Below are 14,972 nucleotides of genomic sequence, written 5' to 3'. Positions count from 1 at the left end.
TAGCATTTTTTTGCTGGCTTTTGTTCATCCAGCTATTACATTAACGTGATTTATTGATCCCTTATTAGCTGAGGGGATCTTTTTGGGGGAAGTGACCATGACTGCATTGCTTGGTTTAGCCCTTCTGTTGTAAACACCCCAAATGTAAGTGCTGTCTTTCTTGGGCCATCCTGCCCGGATATATTTTTAATCTAGAAAAAATTGTTAAGTTTTAGGACGTCTCTCTATGACAAGTTCTCCCTTTAAGAATCCTACTAAGCCCTCTGTGATATATATTTTTTTCACCTCTAAAGAAAGAAGTAGTTTGATGAAAACCAAAGCCTTCTAAACTCATTGTCAATCAGTGCATTAACTAACATAGTAACCAATACGTGACCGACACACAGATATAGATGGCAAGAAGCGTTATCCAATCAACATCTGAAACCCATAGTGGTCTGCATTCTGTCAACTTGGCATCACTCTTGGGAGTAATGGTGGCTTTATAGACTGAAGTGCAAGCTATTAATTGGCCACTTTCCTTGTTAGACACCTCTTGTATAATGAAGGTTTGACTGGGTTGCTTTTCATGGTCGTCCAGGTGATCACTTGTACAAAGTCTCTTATTCTTTCTGTACCTAAAGCAGAAAGTTGTTATTTGTAGCAGGTTTATAGTGTAAGAGTCCATACAGTGATATATAGAAACATACATGTAAATTCTTTATTTTCCTCCTTTACCCTGCAGATGGAAATGGCTTGTTAACATTATTATGCGGTAGTAATGATGTGTGACTTGTTAGTCCAGCTACCACTCCTTGTATAATTGCATGCATTACTAAACTGTATCAAATAAAACCCGTGTATGTAAATCTTGTATGATACACAATAAATAGGACTGTGTTGGATTAGGCAATGGTAAGTACTGAAGGTCTGCAGTAAGTGACACTCTGTACAGAGCAGATTTAGGCTGCATATTTGAGTGATGACTTATGGCAGGAACATGGGAGTTGACCAGACCAGAGCTTTCATCGGTGAGTTGGTTTCCTATTTTTGTCCTTAGCACATTGTTAAACTTAACCTCCAAAATGGCACATTATTAACATTTCCCTAATGCAAATTACTCCTTTTTACAAGTTCAGTTCCATTGGGTAATAGAGTAGGGCATCTATTAGAAAATCAAACTCTTTGTACACCTTCATGGAATCTGGTTATATGGTTACTGCAAGTAATATTGAAATTTCAGGTAAGTTCCACAGCTTGTGCATCAATAATATTGGAAATAACTTAGAGGGGTATTTCGCCCTATCATGGCTGCTATGAGAATACTCCTTTGTATGCCGCTGTCTGGGTATCTGGAACTACAGAAACAGCAGAGGCTATATGTTATATGCAATACAGAGAGCTATGCTGCTTCTGTTACTTGATAGCTTCAGAAACTATAGCTAGCTGTGCTCAGCTATTTATGTATTCTCGACCTCCCCATACAGTTAGGATAGGGTTGGGGAGGCCGATCTTGAGATAGATGTGGGTCTCAGAGGTGGATATACTATTAATATCCTGTGGATATGCCATAAAAGCCTGAGATTGGAATACCCTTTTAATTTACCTTCATACTTAACACTTTAAGGGCTTATTTAGACGACCGTATATCGGTTAGGTTTTCACGCCGAGCCTATATACGGTGTCCTTGTCTGCAGGGGGGGGGGATGGAAAAGCCAGGAGCAGGAACTGAGCTCTCACCCCTTGCCACTATTTTCAATGAGGGGGGAGGGGCGGAGCTAAGTGCCGTTACTTACACCCCCCCCCCGTCTCGCCCCCTCCTATTGCAAATTCTGGAGAGGGGGCAGGAGCTCAGTTCCTGCTCCTGGCTCTTCCATCCTCCTCCCCCTGCAGACAAGGACACTGTATATTGGCTCGGCGTGAAAACCAAGCCAATATATGGTCATCTGAAATAGCCCTAAAAGAGAAACTGTCAGAAGCGTTTTAGTGATTAAGCCAGCAAGATGATGTAACAGTGCTTGTTAACCCTTTAAGGACCACACTCAGTAAATATCAGGTGCTTGGTCCTGGGCTTTAATCCCGACCGATAGCAGAAGTACGGTGCGGGATTAAAGCCGCTGCTCCTGCAATCAAGCAGGAGCAGGTCGGGTTCTCGGATGTCAGACATAGCTGAGGACCCAGAGGAGAAAGGAAAAGCTGTTTTAAACCGCTTCTGCTTTCCATGCTACATAGCGCTCAACTAGTGCTATTTACTAAAGAGTGAAAGTGGAGGTATTACTTCCACTATGCAACCTGGCAATCAAGTGACTGCCAGGTCCCCCTTTTACAGCAGAGCTGCAGGGTCCTAGCAGATCCTAATTAGCACTGTTAGAGACTACTGTCACTACAGGTGGATGTTTTTCCCTGTAACTGGGGCTCTTATGGATACCCCTGCTACAGTGGAGAGGTATGACATAAAAATAAGAAATACAATGTGAATGACGCCCAGAGGTCTTATATGACATCATGAGGGATATAGATGGTAAAACAAATAATTACAATAATAAGTTAAAAAAATTATCAAATAAAATAAAAATTATTACATAAAAAAGAAAATGCCCCACCTCCAATACCAACCAAAACTGTCGCCCTATAATCCAAACCCATTATTTATCAAAACAAGCAAAACAAAATGAGGAACCTATTCCAATACTTTATTTTAGAGTAAATATACTAATTTTAAAAAAGAACCTATAAATTAAAAAAAATCTTTTTTTGTAGCTTTTTACCCCCAATAAAACTAAAATATAGAAAAAAAAAGTCTGAAAAAAGATATAAAACAATAGCCCTATATAGTACTGGGCTCCCTATATGGAGAAGAGAGGCCTTATGGGCCCCCTAAGGCTCCTGGGCCCGGGTGCAACCACATCCCCTGCACCCTTCATAGTTACGCCCCTGATGGTTAGTATTAACAAGCATTGTAACATCACATGGCTGGCTTAATCACTAAAGCAGATTGGGACCCTTGGAGAATGGGACCAGCCATTGTTGGTCCCATCCCCTTTCCTATTAGTTAGAGGGGACCTATGTAGAAAACCTCTTTACAGACCAACTGCAGTGTTAGAAATAAAGAGCATGGAGTATTGGCTGAAGGGTCCTGGAAATAGATGGAGGGTAAAATAAACCCCAGACCCATCTGTTTTGGTTGAGAAAACCCTGGGAAAAATTAAGTTTTGCTATGGAGTCCCTCCTCTATTTGTATGCCAATGGTTTTCAACATGAACTGACTTGACTAAATTAGAAGGATATAACAATCAGCCCATGATTTGTACTTGTATTATATCTATGTTATAATGATCATTCAGTTTGCCTACATATATTAAGCTGATCACTCATTTCCATGTTCAGTTTGGGCAGCTCTTAAATCTGCTTAGCTATCAAAAACCTTACTTTATCTGGAAGTCACCTCTGACGGCATGCAGTACTTCTGTTCTATAAATGGTGCATTTCGCCCTTGTTGAGTTTTAAACCTTGAGTGCTGTTAAAAGAAAGTTTTTACTATAAGCCGATTGCCAGTCTTGACATATTATACTGATAGGATTGGTAACCAACTGCATTTAGCGAAACAATTGAAAGACTAGTAATAGAATTACCCCAGATAATGGCAGGGAAGTCCCCAATACAAAATAAAATGTGTAATAATCCAGTTGCGTTACAAAAACATGTAGACGTTTCAGGAAGCATGAATTGGTGAGAGAGTGTATATGCTGTATGAGACAGAAGGACTTGGTAAATTGTATTTTCAACACAGATTTCCATGAATATCAGCAGTAAATATGTCACTAGGCTCTGTACACACTAGCGTCATGGCTTCTATTTATAATGGAACTATGACAGCTGCGCCAGACCGGTATTCAAAGAGATACTGACTTTACAGGGAACCTGTCAAGTGCTATAAGCACTATAAACTAAGTTATACTGCTTATAGGACAGTGAATGTGGAGTCTGGAGATCTGCTTTTTTTTACTTACCTGTCTTCTCGTTCCCTCGCTGTCACCCTGGAAATTGGCCCTTGGTCTGTCAATGTGAAACTTTGCATTAGTCACTGTGTGCAGTCTCCCATAAAGAAAAGTGTGTGTATGCACACTGACTGAAGACAAGGGTCACACTCACAGATCGAGTGCCATCTTCCAAGGGTGAAAGCGAGGGAATGGGGAGCCAGGTAAGTATAAAAAGTACACCTCTGGACTCCACATTCCTTCTCCTATAAGCACCATAACTTAGTTTATGGTGTTTTTGGGACGAGACAGGTTCCCAAAATGGGGTCTTGTCAGGCTTCCATGGGACTACAGCATTAGCTCTGCAGACTATATAATTCTTGCCGTGAAACCTAATGGAAACCCCAATGGGACCCCAAAAAGAGATATTCCCATCTTGCCCAACCATGGCTGTGATGGGAATGCTCCGTTTTACAAGGCAGCCAGGGCTATCAGGAAGTAGGAATGTGAGTTACAGGAACAGCATAGTGCAGTGAGCCACACTGCTTCCATTATTTGGGAGCTGCAGAAACACTGTAGCTCGCTGGACTTTGCTGTTTCTGTAACCACCATTCACTTCTATGGGAGTTAGAGAAACAACACAGCGTAACCGATTTGGCCGTTTCCATAACTCTCAACCACCTTGAGCCACCTCATACAGCCAATCTGGGGATGGATGGGCTCAGAACTCGAGATACGTGCAGGTCTTACAGGTGGGACCTACATGTATTAGACTTTTACGGCATATCCTGTGGATATGCATTAAAAATCTCATATGGGAACACCCCTGTAATGCTAATGTGCAAAAGTCTAAAGGAGCAAGACAAGATGAAGAGACATTATCATTTAAAGTAGTACTTTCAAGAACTTCAACAGTTTTTTCATAAAAATATTCCAGAACATCATAAGTACGTTGGAAGTATTACATGTGCTTTACCAGTTTGTCAAATTTTGATTACAATTTAAGACCCACTCTAGCCTCTATTCACATTGGACTCATGGTATTGTTCAATCAGGTTTATGTTGAACCTGACAAATAGAAGACCATTGTCTGCTGTATTACTTCGCCTAGCAACAAAATAGGACCTGGAATTCAAATGGGACCCACCAGAATCAGCTAGAATCTGTTATAAAATACTTCAAATGATCTGTCATATCTATCATGGGTCTTGTAAAAGGAGAACAATCTGAACAGAGTCTAAAGTATAACTGTGGTGTTGTCTAGCTGCCATTAACTTTAATTCTGCTCCCAGTTCTTGAGTTGTGTTGAGGCAGAGAACACTTCATGTCATGAACATATATAGAGGACAACTATCATAATGCCTTTCATAAGTAAAATTACAATAAGGAAGTTTAATGGGGCAACGAATTACAATTACTTAAAGAATTAATCTATTTGCAGACAATAATTCTAAATACGTAGAATTACATTGTTTGGTGAAGACTTCGGAATGCGTCAATTGAAAAAAGAGATCAATTAGGAAGGGCAAATTGAAGATGGATAAAGGGAAATTTACTAAGCGTGGCACTTCCTGCCTTTTCATATATTCTGCGTATTTACAGCACCTCCATGCACCTTCACTGGAATGTACGTCTGATGCCAGTGTGCACAGACAGTTTTTGGTATAAGTTATACATAAATAAGTCGGTTTGGGGAGGCCATGCCCCATCTACTTTACGAAAAAGTCTGAGTCGGCGCAAGAGGAATGAAAGTTGCAAAATTCTTATGTAAGTAGGGCTCGCGCAAAATATTAGGGACTTTTCTACAGGAGTATTCTGGCATAGATTAGTTAATAAATGTTCCCCATAGTTTTACTTTTCCATTGTCTACATTACTTTGGCCTCATGCACATGATGCTAGTATGGTGACCATAGAATTTTATGTGCCCAGACTATAAGTCCACTTGCCTCAATTTCATAAATCTACAGCACCGCCCCGCCTTAAGGCCCATTTACACGGAGTGACAGCTTTGAGCGATCATTTTGCATAAACTATTAAGTAGCTACTCAGCTACTTAATAACTATTGAGTGTGCAAATGAAGCATTTTGCTGAATGCAGTTAATAGCCGGAGGGCTCGTATCTCCTTTCAGCTCCTTTGTTCTCCGATGATGATTTTTAGGTTGGCCTGTATTTAACGATGAGCTAGCAGTGCACGAAAAATGCACAATGGCCACGCATTTAGATGCAACGATGATTGCTCAAACGATCACTTTTTAGCGATTTTTGAGCGATCATCTCTACATGTAAATGGGCCTTTACATTGCTTCCCTCATCTCAATTCACCACCCAGCCCACGCCCTCAGCTCTGCTAACGAAATCAGACTAAGGGCTTATTCAGACAGACGTATATCGGCCGGGTTTTCACGCCTGGCCAATATATGCTGTCCCTCTCTGTAAGGGGAGGAGGTGGGCCTGGCTGGGAGCTAGTACACTAAGCTCCCGCCCCCAAGCAGTGGGGAGGGGCGGGGAGAGGGCAGAGGAGGGAGTGGGAGCTCAGTGCACTAGATCCCGGCCAGGTCCGCCTCCTCCCCTTGCAGAGAGGGAGAGCGTATATCGGCTGAGCGTGAGAACCCGGCTGATATATGCCTGTATGAATAATCCCTAAATGCCCCTCTAATTCGAACCTCTCATTTCCGCCTCCAAGACTTCTCCAGAGAAGCATCTGTCCTCTGGAACGCTCTACCAAAAAATATCCGGGCAATCACTGATAAACTAAATTTCAGGCGTGCTCTAAAAGCGCACCTCTTCAGGGAGGCATACCATATCCCCTAAACCAAACCCCTCTGAACTCCACCTGATAACATGCTCCCTTTCCCACAGACTGCAATCCCTGCTAGCCGTAATCAACTGGCATCTGCAGTCATACCGACTCCACCTCGGCATACTATACACATCTTCAGCCCCTTTACCTTCTGTATCACCGCACTATTTGTAGTATGTAAGCTAGTTGAAGCAGGACCCTCACCTACTGTTTCCATCAGTTGATTACTTCATATAACCGTGGTCTTGTTTTATTTTATTTCCCCCGTATTGTAAACGCTGCGGAATATGTTGGTGCTATAAAGATTATTATTATTATAAGTAAAGATGTATCAAAGTTTATTAAATTTATTAAATTTTTATGTGCCACAGTTCACTTTTAATTGCTTTACAATGGGGTTTGCTGTGGTAAGATAAGAGAACAAATTACAGAAAGTAATCACCGTGATGTCAAACTTTTCTGCTTCTGTAAAATGTGAGAAAGAAAAAAAGATATGCTATATTGCACCTGGCGTTATGGAGATATTTCCCCCATTTTATTTTAGTAAATGGCCTTCTCCTTTGAATAAGTATATAGTGTAGCAGGGCAGTGTCAGACTAACCTGCATAAGGTGCTAGATAGGCATTCTGACACCTGCAAAAGGAGATGTAAGGGTTAATACCTGATGGGTGTAACAGGAAATGGCTACTAAAGAGCCAGTTCCTGCCAGAGCCAGAAAGACGCTGGCTGAGAGAGCCAGAGAGGCGGTGAAGGAAGCTGCATCAGGGACTTGGAGCCTGATGTCCGGTGTAGACCAGTTGGGTCTGTCACCCTGTCTGACGGAGGAAGACGCCCTCCAGATGCCCCAGGAGGGGTTAGTGACAGGACCCTGAGGGTTGTGAACCCTAATGTTTATTTGGACTGTGTATGATTTGTTTGATATGCTATGAATAAAGGCTGGCAGGAGCCAAGTTTAAAGAAAACTACTGACTGTTGGAGCATATTTGAGTCACTTCCTGACCGTGTGGATGGCGATCCAGAGGCGAGTAAACCCCGAGTTGTCACAATAGTTATACTTTCTGCCAAGGAATTTCTAGTTGCTGTATAGAGTTGTGTAGGAAGAGGGGTGCGGCAGGTGTGGACCACCCTGGGTGCTATCAGCGCGCGAGGGGGGGGGGGGGGGGGGGTGACAGCTCAGCTGTGGTCCTGCCTGCCGTCCGGTCCTCTTACATTCCCCTGGGATGGATCAGCAGCGGAGAGGGGCAGGCAGGAAGTTGAGGCCTCATCCTCAACTTCCTGTCCCTTCTGTGCTCCGTAACTGCCTTCTGCAGCAGCTACTGGTGCCTATCTGCATGGCACAACTTGGCTTAAGCCTGCTGGTTTCCCTGGCAGTGGTGGCCCTGGCGCAGAGGAATAAGTGGCACTGCTTGTGTCTGCGGTCGTATGGGAGACATAATGGGCCAGACTACTGTACAGATGCTGGATGCGGTCCGCTGTGTGCTCACCGCGGAGCTCTGTGTGCTGGAGATGCGGGGGATGCTTGTGTGTGTGTGTGTGTGTTTAGATGTGTGTGTGTTTGTATGTGTGTATATCTATTACGGTGCATCATGTATTCACTAGCATGTTATAAAGAAGTATAAACTTTCTCTGGGGTGACTATATTTCCCACTGTGGCCGGCTAGGCTGCCTAAACTACTACCAGTAGTTGTCAGATATACAATCTCTACCCTAGAAGAAGTTGTCAAAATCTAATGAAACTTTCTGTGTGATTGTAACATTGTTATAAGTGATTACAATATCAGAGCAAAGAAGAATTTGTTGCAGAAAACCGACCCCTTGGAGGAAGGCTCTAGTATCCTGTTGTACCACCTCTAGCTTGGATACAAGATGTAGTACGGGCAGGCATGGATGCTCTAGTACCCTGTTGTACCGCCTCTAGCTTGGATACAAGATGTAATACAGACAGGCATGGTGGCTCTAGTATCCTGTTGTACCGTCCTAGCTTGGATACAAGATGTGATACAGGTGGGCAAGAAGGCTCTAGTACCCTGTTGTACCGCCTCTAGCTTGGATACAAGATGTGATACGGACAGGCATGGTGGCTCTAGTATCCTGTTGTACCGCCTCTAGCTTGGATACAAGATGTGATACGGGTAGGCATGGAGGCTCTAGTACCCTGTTGTACCACCTCTAGCTTGGATACAAGATGTGATACAGGCGGGCATGGAGGCTCTAGTACCCTGTTGTACCACCTCTAGCTTGGTACAAAAGGGTACTAGAAACATACTGGTTCTGTATGGTATCCTGCGGCATATCGGTCCACATTTGTTAGAATTGAGCCTCTAGATCGTGCAAACTTGTAGGCTGTAGAAGTTTACCCTCCCCACTCTGACCACCACCACCAGGTGATACCATACATTGGTGATTAATCGGACGACTAGGCAGACCATGGATGTGTGACAATGTGGTGAGGGCTTCCTGTGATATCCCTGTGTGTGCGGCCGAGCATTATCCTGCTGGAAAATGCCTCTAGGAAGCCGCCATGAGAGGTAGTGCATGTGGTTGCAGGATGTCCTGAACATGTCACTGAGCTATCATTGTCCTTAGTACTACTACTAGGGGTGACCGACTGTTGTATGCGATGGCCCCCCAGACCATCACACCAGCAGTGGTGGCAATGTGCCGATCCACAGCAAATTCAGGATTGAGGCGCTCAACCTTAAGTCTCCAGATATGAACATGACCGTCCTCATTGCAGAAACTAAACCTCCTAACAGTCTGGTCATAATGCTCCAGGTGGCAGGCAATTTGCGGAGGTGCCTGCATGCTTGAGCTAATTTATACGCAAATAGGCAGCACTACTGCGCTGCCTGTTTGCGCATACAGCAACTGTAAGTATCTTGTTTTTCTTTCTTCTAATAATTTCAAAATTGCAGGGGAGAGACAGGACAAAAACTGTTTCCGCATCGGGTACCACCTGCCCTTGCTACGCCACTGGCTGTATATGTACTTGATATAAAAGGATTTAAAGAAATCCAATTTCTCTAACGGAATTGACCCCATAGCTGGCTATTCATGTAAAGAGTATTGTCTATAGTACCAAAAATTATAAATCTTCCCAATTTGTTGGAAACATCCATTGTTTAAAAATTTCCTTGTTTGTTAATGACTGACTTTACCCATCATAAGACTTTCTGTTCATGATGTGGGCAAATATCTATGGTATATGTATGTTTTCCAATGAGCATCCCAACTGCAAAAAATATCTAAATGCAGGTCTGATAAGTGGGGAATATTGAATGTATGGCCATCTTAAAGGGATTTTCCAGGAAAAAAAACTGTTGATGACGTATGCAGATGATAGGTCATCAACAGTTAATCGCCTGGGAACTACTGCTCGGGATCCCCAGCGCTAAGCTGATTGCCCTGTCTGCTATCAGTGCAGTGAGACGGATGTACATCATAGGGGATGGCAGAGGAAGTGTCCTAGCTGGCTTCTCTCCCATTGAGATCCATGAGAGCTAAAGCGGCTATTACCCTTTCACTTTACACTTCTGCCTTCAACCCCGGGGACGTCTGCAGAAATGAAACAGCCACTTCAGCTCCCATTGATATCAATGAGTGTGAAGCCAACTAACGCATGTCTGCTGCTGTTCCCTGCGACACACATCTGGTCCACTGCACTGACAGCAGGCAGGGCGATTAGCTCATCTCCAAGGGTCCTGGGATCTCCGGCAATTAACTATTCATAACTTATCCTGTGGAGAGACAATAGTTTTTGCCCAGAAAACCCCTTTAATGTAAATAACCGGGTAGACCTTGGCAATGTTTAGCAAAACCACCTACATAAGTTTTAATGCTTAGGTTTACTGAAAACTCATTTATTACAGACATGATATTCAATGACACATTTTATTAAAGCTCTGTGTATCACATTCCAAGAATTTTCTATTTTGGTGCAGGCGGCTATTACAAAAACCGCATTGGTGTCACCCTTACATAGTTTCAAGAAAATTAGTTTTGATAAAGGGGGCTAATTAAATGGATGAACATCTCACAATAGAAAAACAAGTGACCCGATGGGGCGAAATCCATAGTACATTTTCACAAAACAATTTCAATATCTTGCACAAAGCACACAAAAACAAAAACTCAAAAAAGAAGTTTAATAGCTAAACAGTTTGGTATCTTGCCAAAAACCTAATTTCTGGACACAAACGCACAGTATGGGCTGCTTTCAAGCTGAATATCCTTGTGGAATGTGTTAGAAAAGGAACAATAGATGAGGAATTGTATTGTGAGCAACCTGAGCTAAAGTTAAAAAACATGTATGTAAATGGGAACCATGCTGCAGTATTAGTACAGTGGACTTTAAACTGGACCTCGGGGAATGTCTTATAAATCAAGAACCAGAAGGAGTTTCAGCCTCTTAGATGCAATTTATGATCTACCATTTTATATACCACCGCCTCACTGGGTTAGTTTTTATGGACTGATCCTCTTAGACAAATTTTCTTTATTTTTTGTAGTTTTTGGGTATGACAACAACTGCATCCAACACAAAGGGTACAACAAACCTTCGTCAAAATCAACAGTATTGGCAGCGGCATTTAAAGTGCTGCAATTAGCATGAGTGCTGATTATGGCTGTTGCAGAAAGGTGTCAGCTATTAAAGACCTTGTATGGCACGGAATTGGATCCCGAGCCTGCTCAACGAACGTCCTTTTGGGTGAGGGGGTAATGGGACTTCAGGCTACTGTCCCCAATTCACAGAATGCAAACTGTCCAATATCCATAAATAAGCTAATTTACAAAGAGACAAGCTAAAGAAAGTTCTTTATAGCAGTTTGTGTAATTAAATCCTTTTAAACTGGTCAGGTATTCGTAGTTTAGGGCTCAGTCAGACAAGTGTTTTATTCCCGCATGTATAGGTGCGTGACAAAAAGATGCAGACCGCATGTATAGAAAACACATGACCGACGCTTCAGATGTGATTTTTATTTGCACTTGTTGTGCGGTCACACGATTCGCACATATAGTGTGGCCCCATTGAAAGCAATGGGAGAGGATCGCTATCCCCTGCTGTGGCTGTGTAGCTGCAGCAGGGGATGCCTTGGATGGGAAACCCCTGGATACTGCCACGTCCACGGGTTACAACTTGTTGTCAATGGGGCCAGCGGCAGCAGCACCGGCCCCATTAAAAACATAGGAAGAAGATCAAGCTCCTCTGTTACAGCTGTGACAGCTGTAGCAGGGGATTCCTTTATCCCCACTGGGAGTCCCCTCATCACTGAATACTTTGACAGCACTGTCATATTGTTCAGTGATGTGGGGACTCCCAGCAGGGATGAAGCAATCGCCTGCCACAGCTGTCGCAGAGGAGCGTGATGCTATCCCATTGCTTTCAATGGGAATGGCGCGGCTGCCGCCCCAATAAAAGCAATGAGATGAAGGGAATCTCCGCGGGAGGGATTTTCAGGGGGAGGGGGTGGGGCTTGAAACATAAGCCCTATGCTAAAAATAAGCCCTAGCTGATGAAATTAAAAAAATAATACATTGATTAGAAGCGCTGTTGGCCATTCTGGCTGCGATTGGTCAAAGCGCTCAGCCAATAAGAGGCAGCGCTTCCAGGACGCGGGGATTTTTCAGCAGCTAGGGCTTATTTAAAGGATTTGACAGTAGGATTTCCTACTGTCAAAGTTGCATCGATTTGCATGAAAACCGCGTTTTTGTGCGGATCGAAAAACGATGTCCTATTTTTTGCGGGTGCAAATTTAAAATGCTTGCAAAAAAATGGACATGTGAACGCTTTCATTGGAAAGAATTGGTTCTAATAGACCCATTTTTCGCACCTATACATGCGGGAAAAAACGATCGTCTGACTGAGACCTTAAAAATCTTTCTACTGTAACAGAAAAGGATCTCCTTTTTTAGAAGTTGTGTCACATCTATAATAGTGGAGCTGTTTGGGGAGAAAAAATCTGGACAACTTTTAAATTACTATTTAATAACTTTCTACATTTTAACTATGGAGACTGATCCAGTGGGCCCTATATTAACTATAGGACCTGACCATGGACTGTGTAGACTGATCCTGGGAGTCTGTATTAATCGTGTTGGCTAATCTATAGGGTTTGCATTAATGGTGTTGGTTGATCTAGGGGGGTCTATATTAATCATGTTGGCTGATCTAGGGGGTCTGTATTAATCATGCTGTCTGATCTATATTATTCATGTTGGCTGATCTAAGGGGTCTGTATTAATCGTGTTGGCTAATCCTAGGATCTGTATTATTAATGTTGGCTGAACTAGTGGGTCTATATTAATCATGTTAGCTGATCTAGGGAAATCTGTATTAATCATGTTGGCTGATCCAAGGGTCTGTATTATTCATGTTCACCAATCCATAGGGGTCTGTATTAACCATGTTAGTTTATCCATAGGTCTCTATTAATCGTGCTGGCTGATCCAAGGGTCTGTAATAATCAATATTGGCTGATCCAAGGGTCTGTAATAATCAATATTGGCTGATCCAAGGGTCTGTATCTAGTGGGTCAGAATTAACCATTTTCCCTGATTCAAGGGTCTGTATTAATCATGTTAGCTAATCTAGGGGAGTCTGTATTAATCATGTTGGCTGATCCAAGGGTCTGTATTATTTATGTTGGCCAATCCATAGGGGTCTATATTAACCATGTTAGTTGATCCAAAGGTCTCTAATAATCGTGTTGGCTGATCCAAGGGTCTGTATGATTCGTGTTGGCTGATCCAGGAGGGTTCGTCTTAATCATACTGGCTGATCCAAGGGTCTTTATTAATCATGCTGGCTTATTCAGGGGGTCTTTATTATTAACAGATCCAGGTATCTATAATAAATATCTGTTATCCAGCCATGTAATTTTTTTTTCTTTTTAAAATGGGTTGGGGTGCAATTTGTCTGATCTACCTAGGGCACCAAATCACCTTGTCCCAGCTTTGCAGGTAAATAGTAATTACCTTTTTTGATTGAGCCAAACTGCATGACTGGTAACTCGCAGTCCACCAACAAAATACAGCACTATATTATGAGACTATCTTAATATTGGGCTTAACTGAAGTACTCTGAGGACTGGTTTTACAGCCATCAAGGATGGACGTTTAGGTTAACCATATAATCTGTCAATCCTTGTACACACAAAACGAGGAGATAAGAATACAAACATAAATGACTCTATATTTTATCTTCATTATATGCTACCCACCATTTTAGAGTAGGCTCTGGATATCCGGTAACTTCTACTTCCAAAGTAACTGGAGATCCTTCCTTAACTGTTACATTATTCAGGTTCTTGGAGAAGGCAGGATTTTGACCTGTCAGACTAGCACTGCTGTGTTTTTCTGAAACACTTCTAATCGCCTCTTGGGTAACCATGTGCCTCTGGCAGCTTTTGGCAGGGTCTAACTGAAACATGAGACCAGAGAATTCATCTGGGGTAGCATGCGCCCTATCTTTAGTTCTAGCAGTATTATCAGAAGCATGCAATTGTTCTGTTTTTTCCGTGCTTTTGTAAACAGAACAGCGCTGCAAATGCGTTTCATGCACCTCGTTCATCATGTGATAGTTAGGTTTTGCTTTGGCAGGAGAAGCACTTAGGGAATAACGGGTCTCATTTACTGTTGTTGACTGGCGCGAGAAAGGAGACTCTGCTTTGTATCCGACAGTGGGTGAATACAATCTCTCAGTGTAACTAGACGTCTTTTCCTTTTTGTGACTCGACGTATCAGTGTAAGCGGCAGATGTTAAGAGATCAGAACTGTCGGTCACGCTTTTGCCATTTGTGTTTATGTGCATTTGCATGCTGTAGGAGCTGACATGCGTGCTGCGTGAGCTGTAGCAAGGTTGCTCATCCTGCTCTGTTTCTGACTGGGGGAGGTTGGATTCAGGAGTTTCAGCAAGCGGAGGCAAGGAGATGTCATCAGGGGAGATGCACTCATATTCATCCCCAGATACAGCTTCTTCTGCTAGCAATTCAGGCTGCAAGTCTGTATCTGCTTGTACACTACCGTCTTTGGAAGTTACTGGCAGATCTTTGGTTTCCCCAGTCTCATCACTTATGGAAATTTCCGGTACTTTCTGGGGCTGCTTTGAGGAAAGAAAATATTCAAATTTAATAAATATGCAACTTTTTTTTTAGTTCTTGATTTTAGATTTTGGATATAAGCTTACTATCTTAAGTCTTTAATACATTCCATAAT

At 42.7% G+C, this 14,972-nt stretch overlaps 1 protein-coding gene across 3 annotated transcripts in view; it reads right to left on the bottom strand.

Annotated features, from left to right (window-relative positions):
• Positions 1-209: 209 nt before the first annotated feature.
• CCDC141 (coiled-coil domain containing 141) overlaps positions 210-14,972 on the bottom strand; it is a 179,725-nt gene continuing 164,962 nt past the window's right edge. Inside the window, exons 22-23 of one of the 3 annotated variants that reach the window (XM_066575765.1) lie at positions 13,979-14,859; positions 210-617 (exon numbers count right to left, since the gene is read on the bottom strand). In XM_066575765.1, the coding sequence (XP_066431862.1) occupies positions 353-617; positions 13,979-14,859 (1,146 nt within the window). In that variant the 3' untranslated portion in view covers positions 210-352. Of the gene's footprint in view, positions 618-10,635; positions 14,860-14,972 lie in introns of those variants that run through there. The other 2 variants (XM_066575767.1, XM_066575768.1) reach the window with 2 other exon arrangements.

Source organism: Eleutherodactylus coqui, chromosome 8 (genome assembly GCF_035609145.1).
Source record: "Eleutherodactylus coqui strain aEleCoq1 chromosome 8, aEleCoq1.hap1, whole genome shotgun sequence".
Lineage (NCBI taxonomy): Eukaryota > Metazoa > Chordata > Amphibia > Anura > Eleutherodactylidae > Eleutherodactylus > Eleutherodactylus coqui.
Note: the sequence above shows the minus strand (reverse complement) of the source record. Positions and strands in the feature narration are given on the sequence as shown.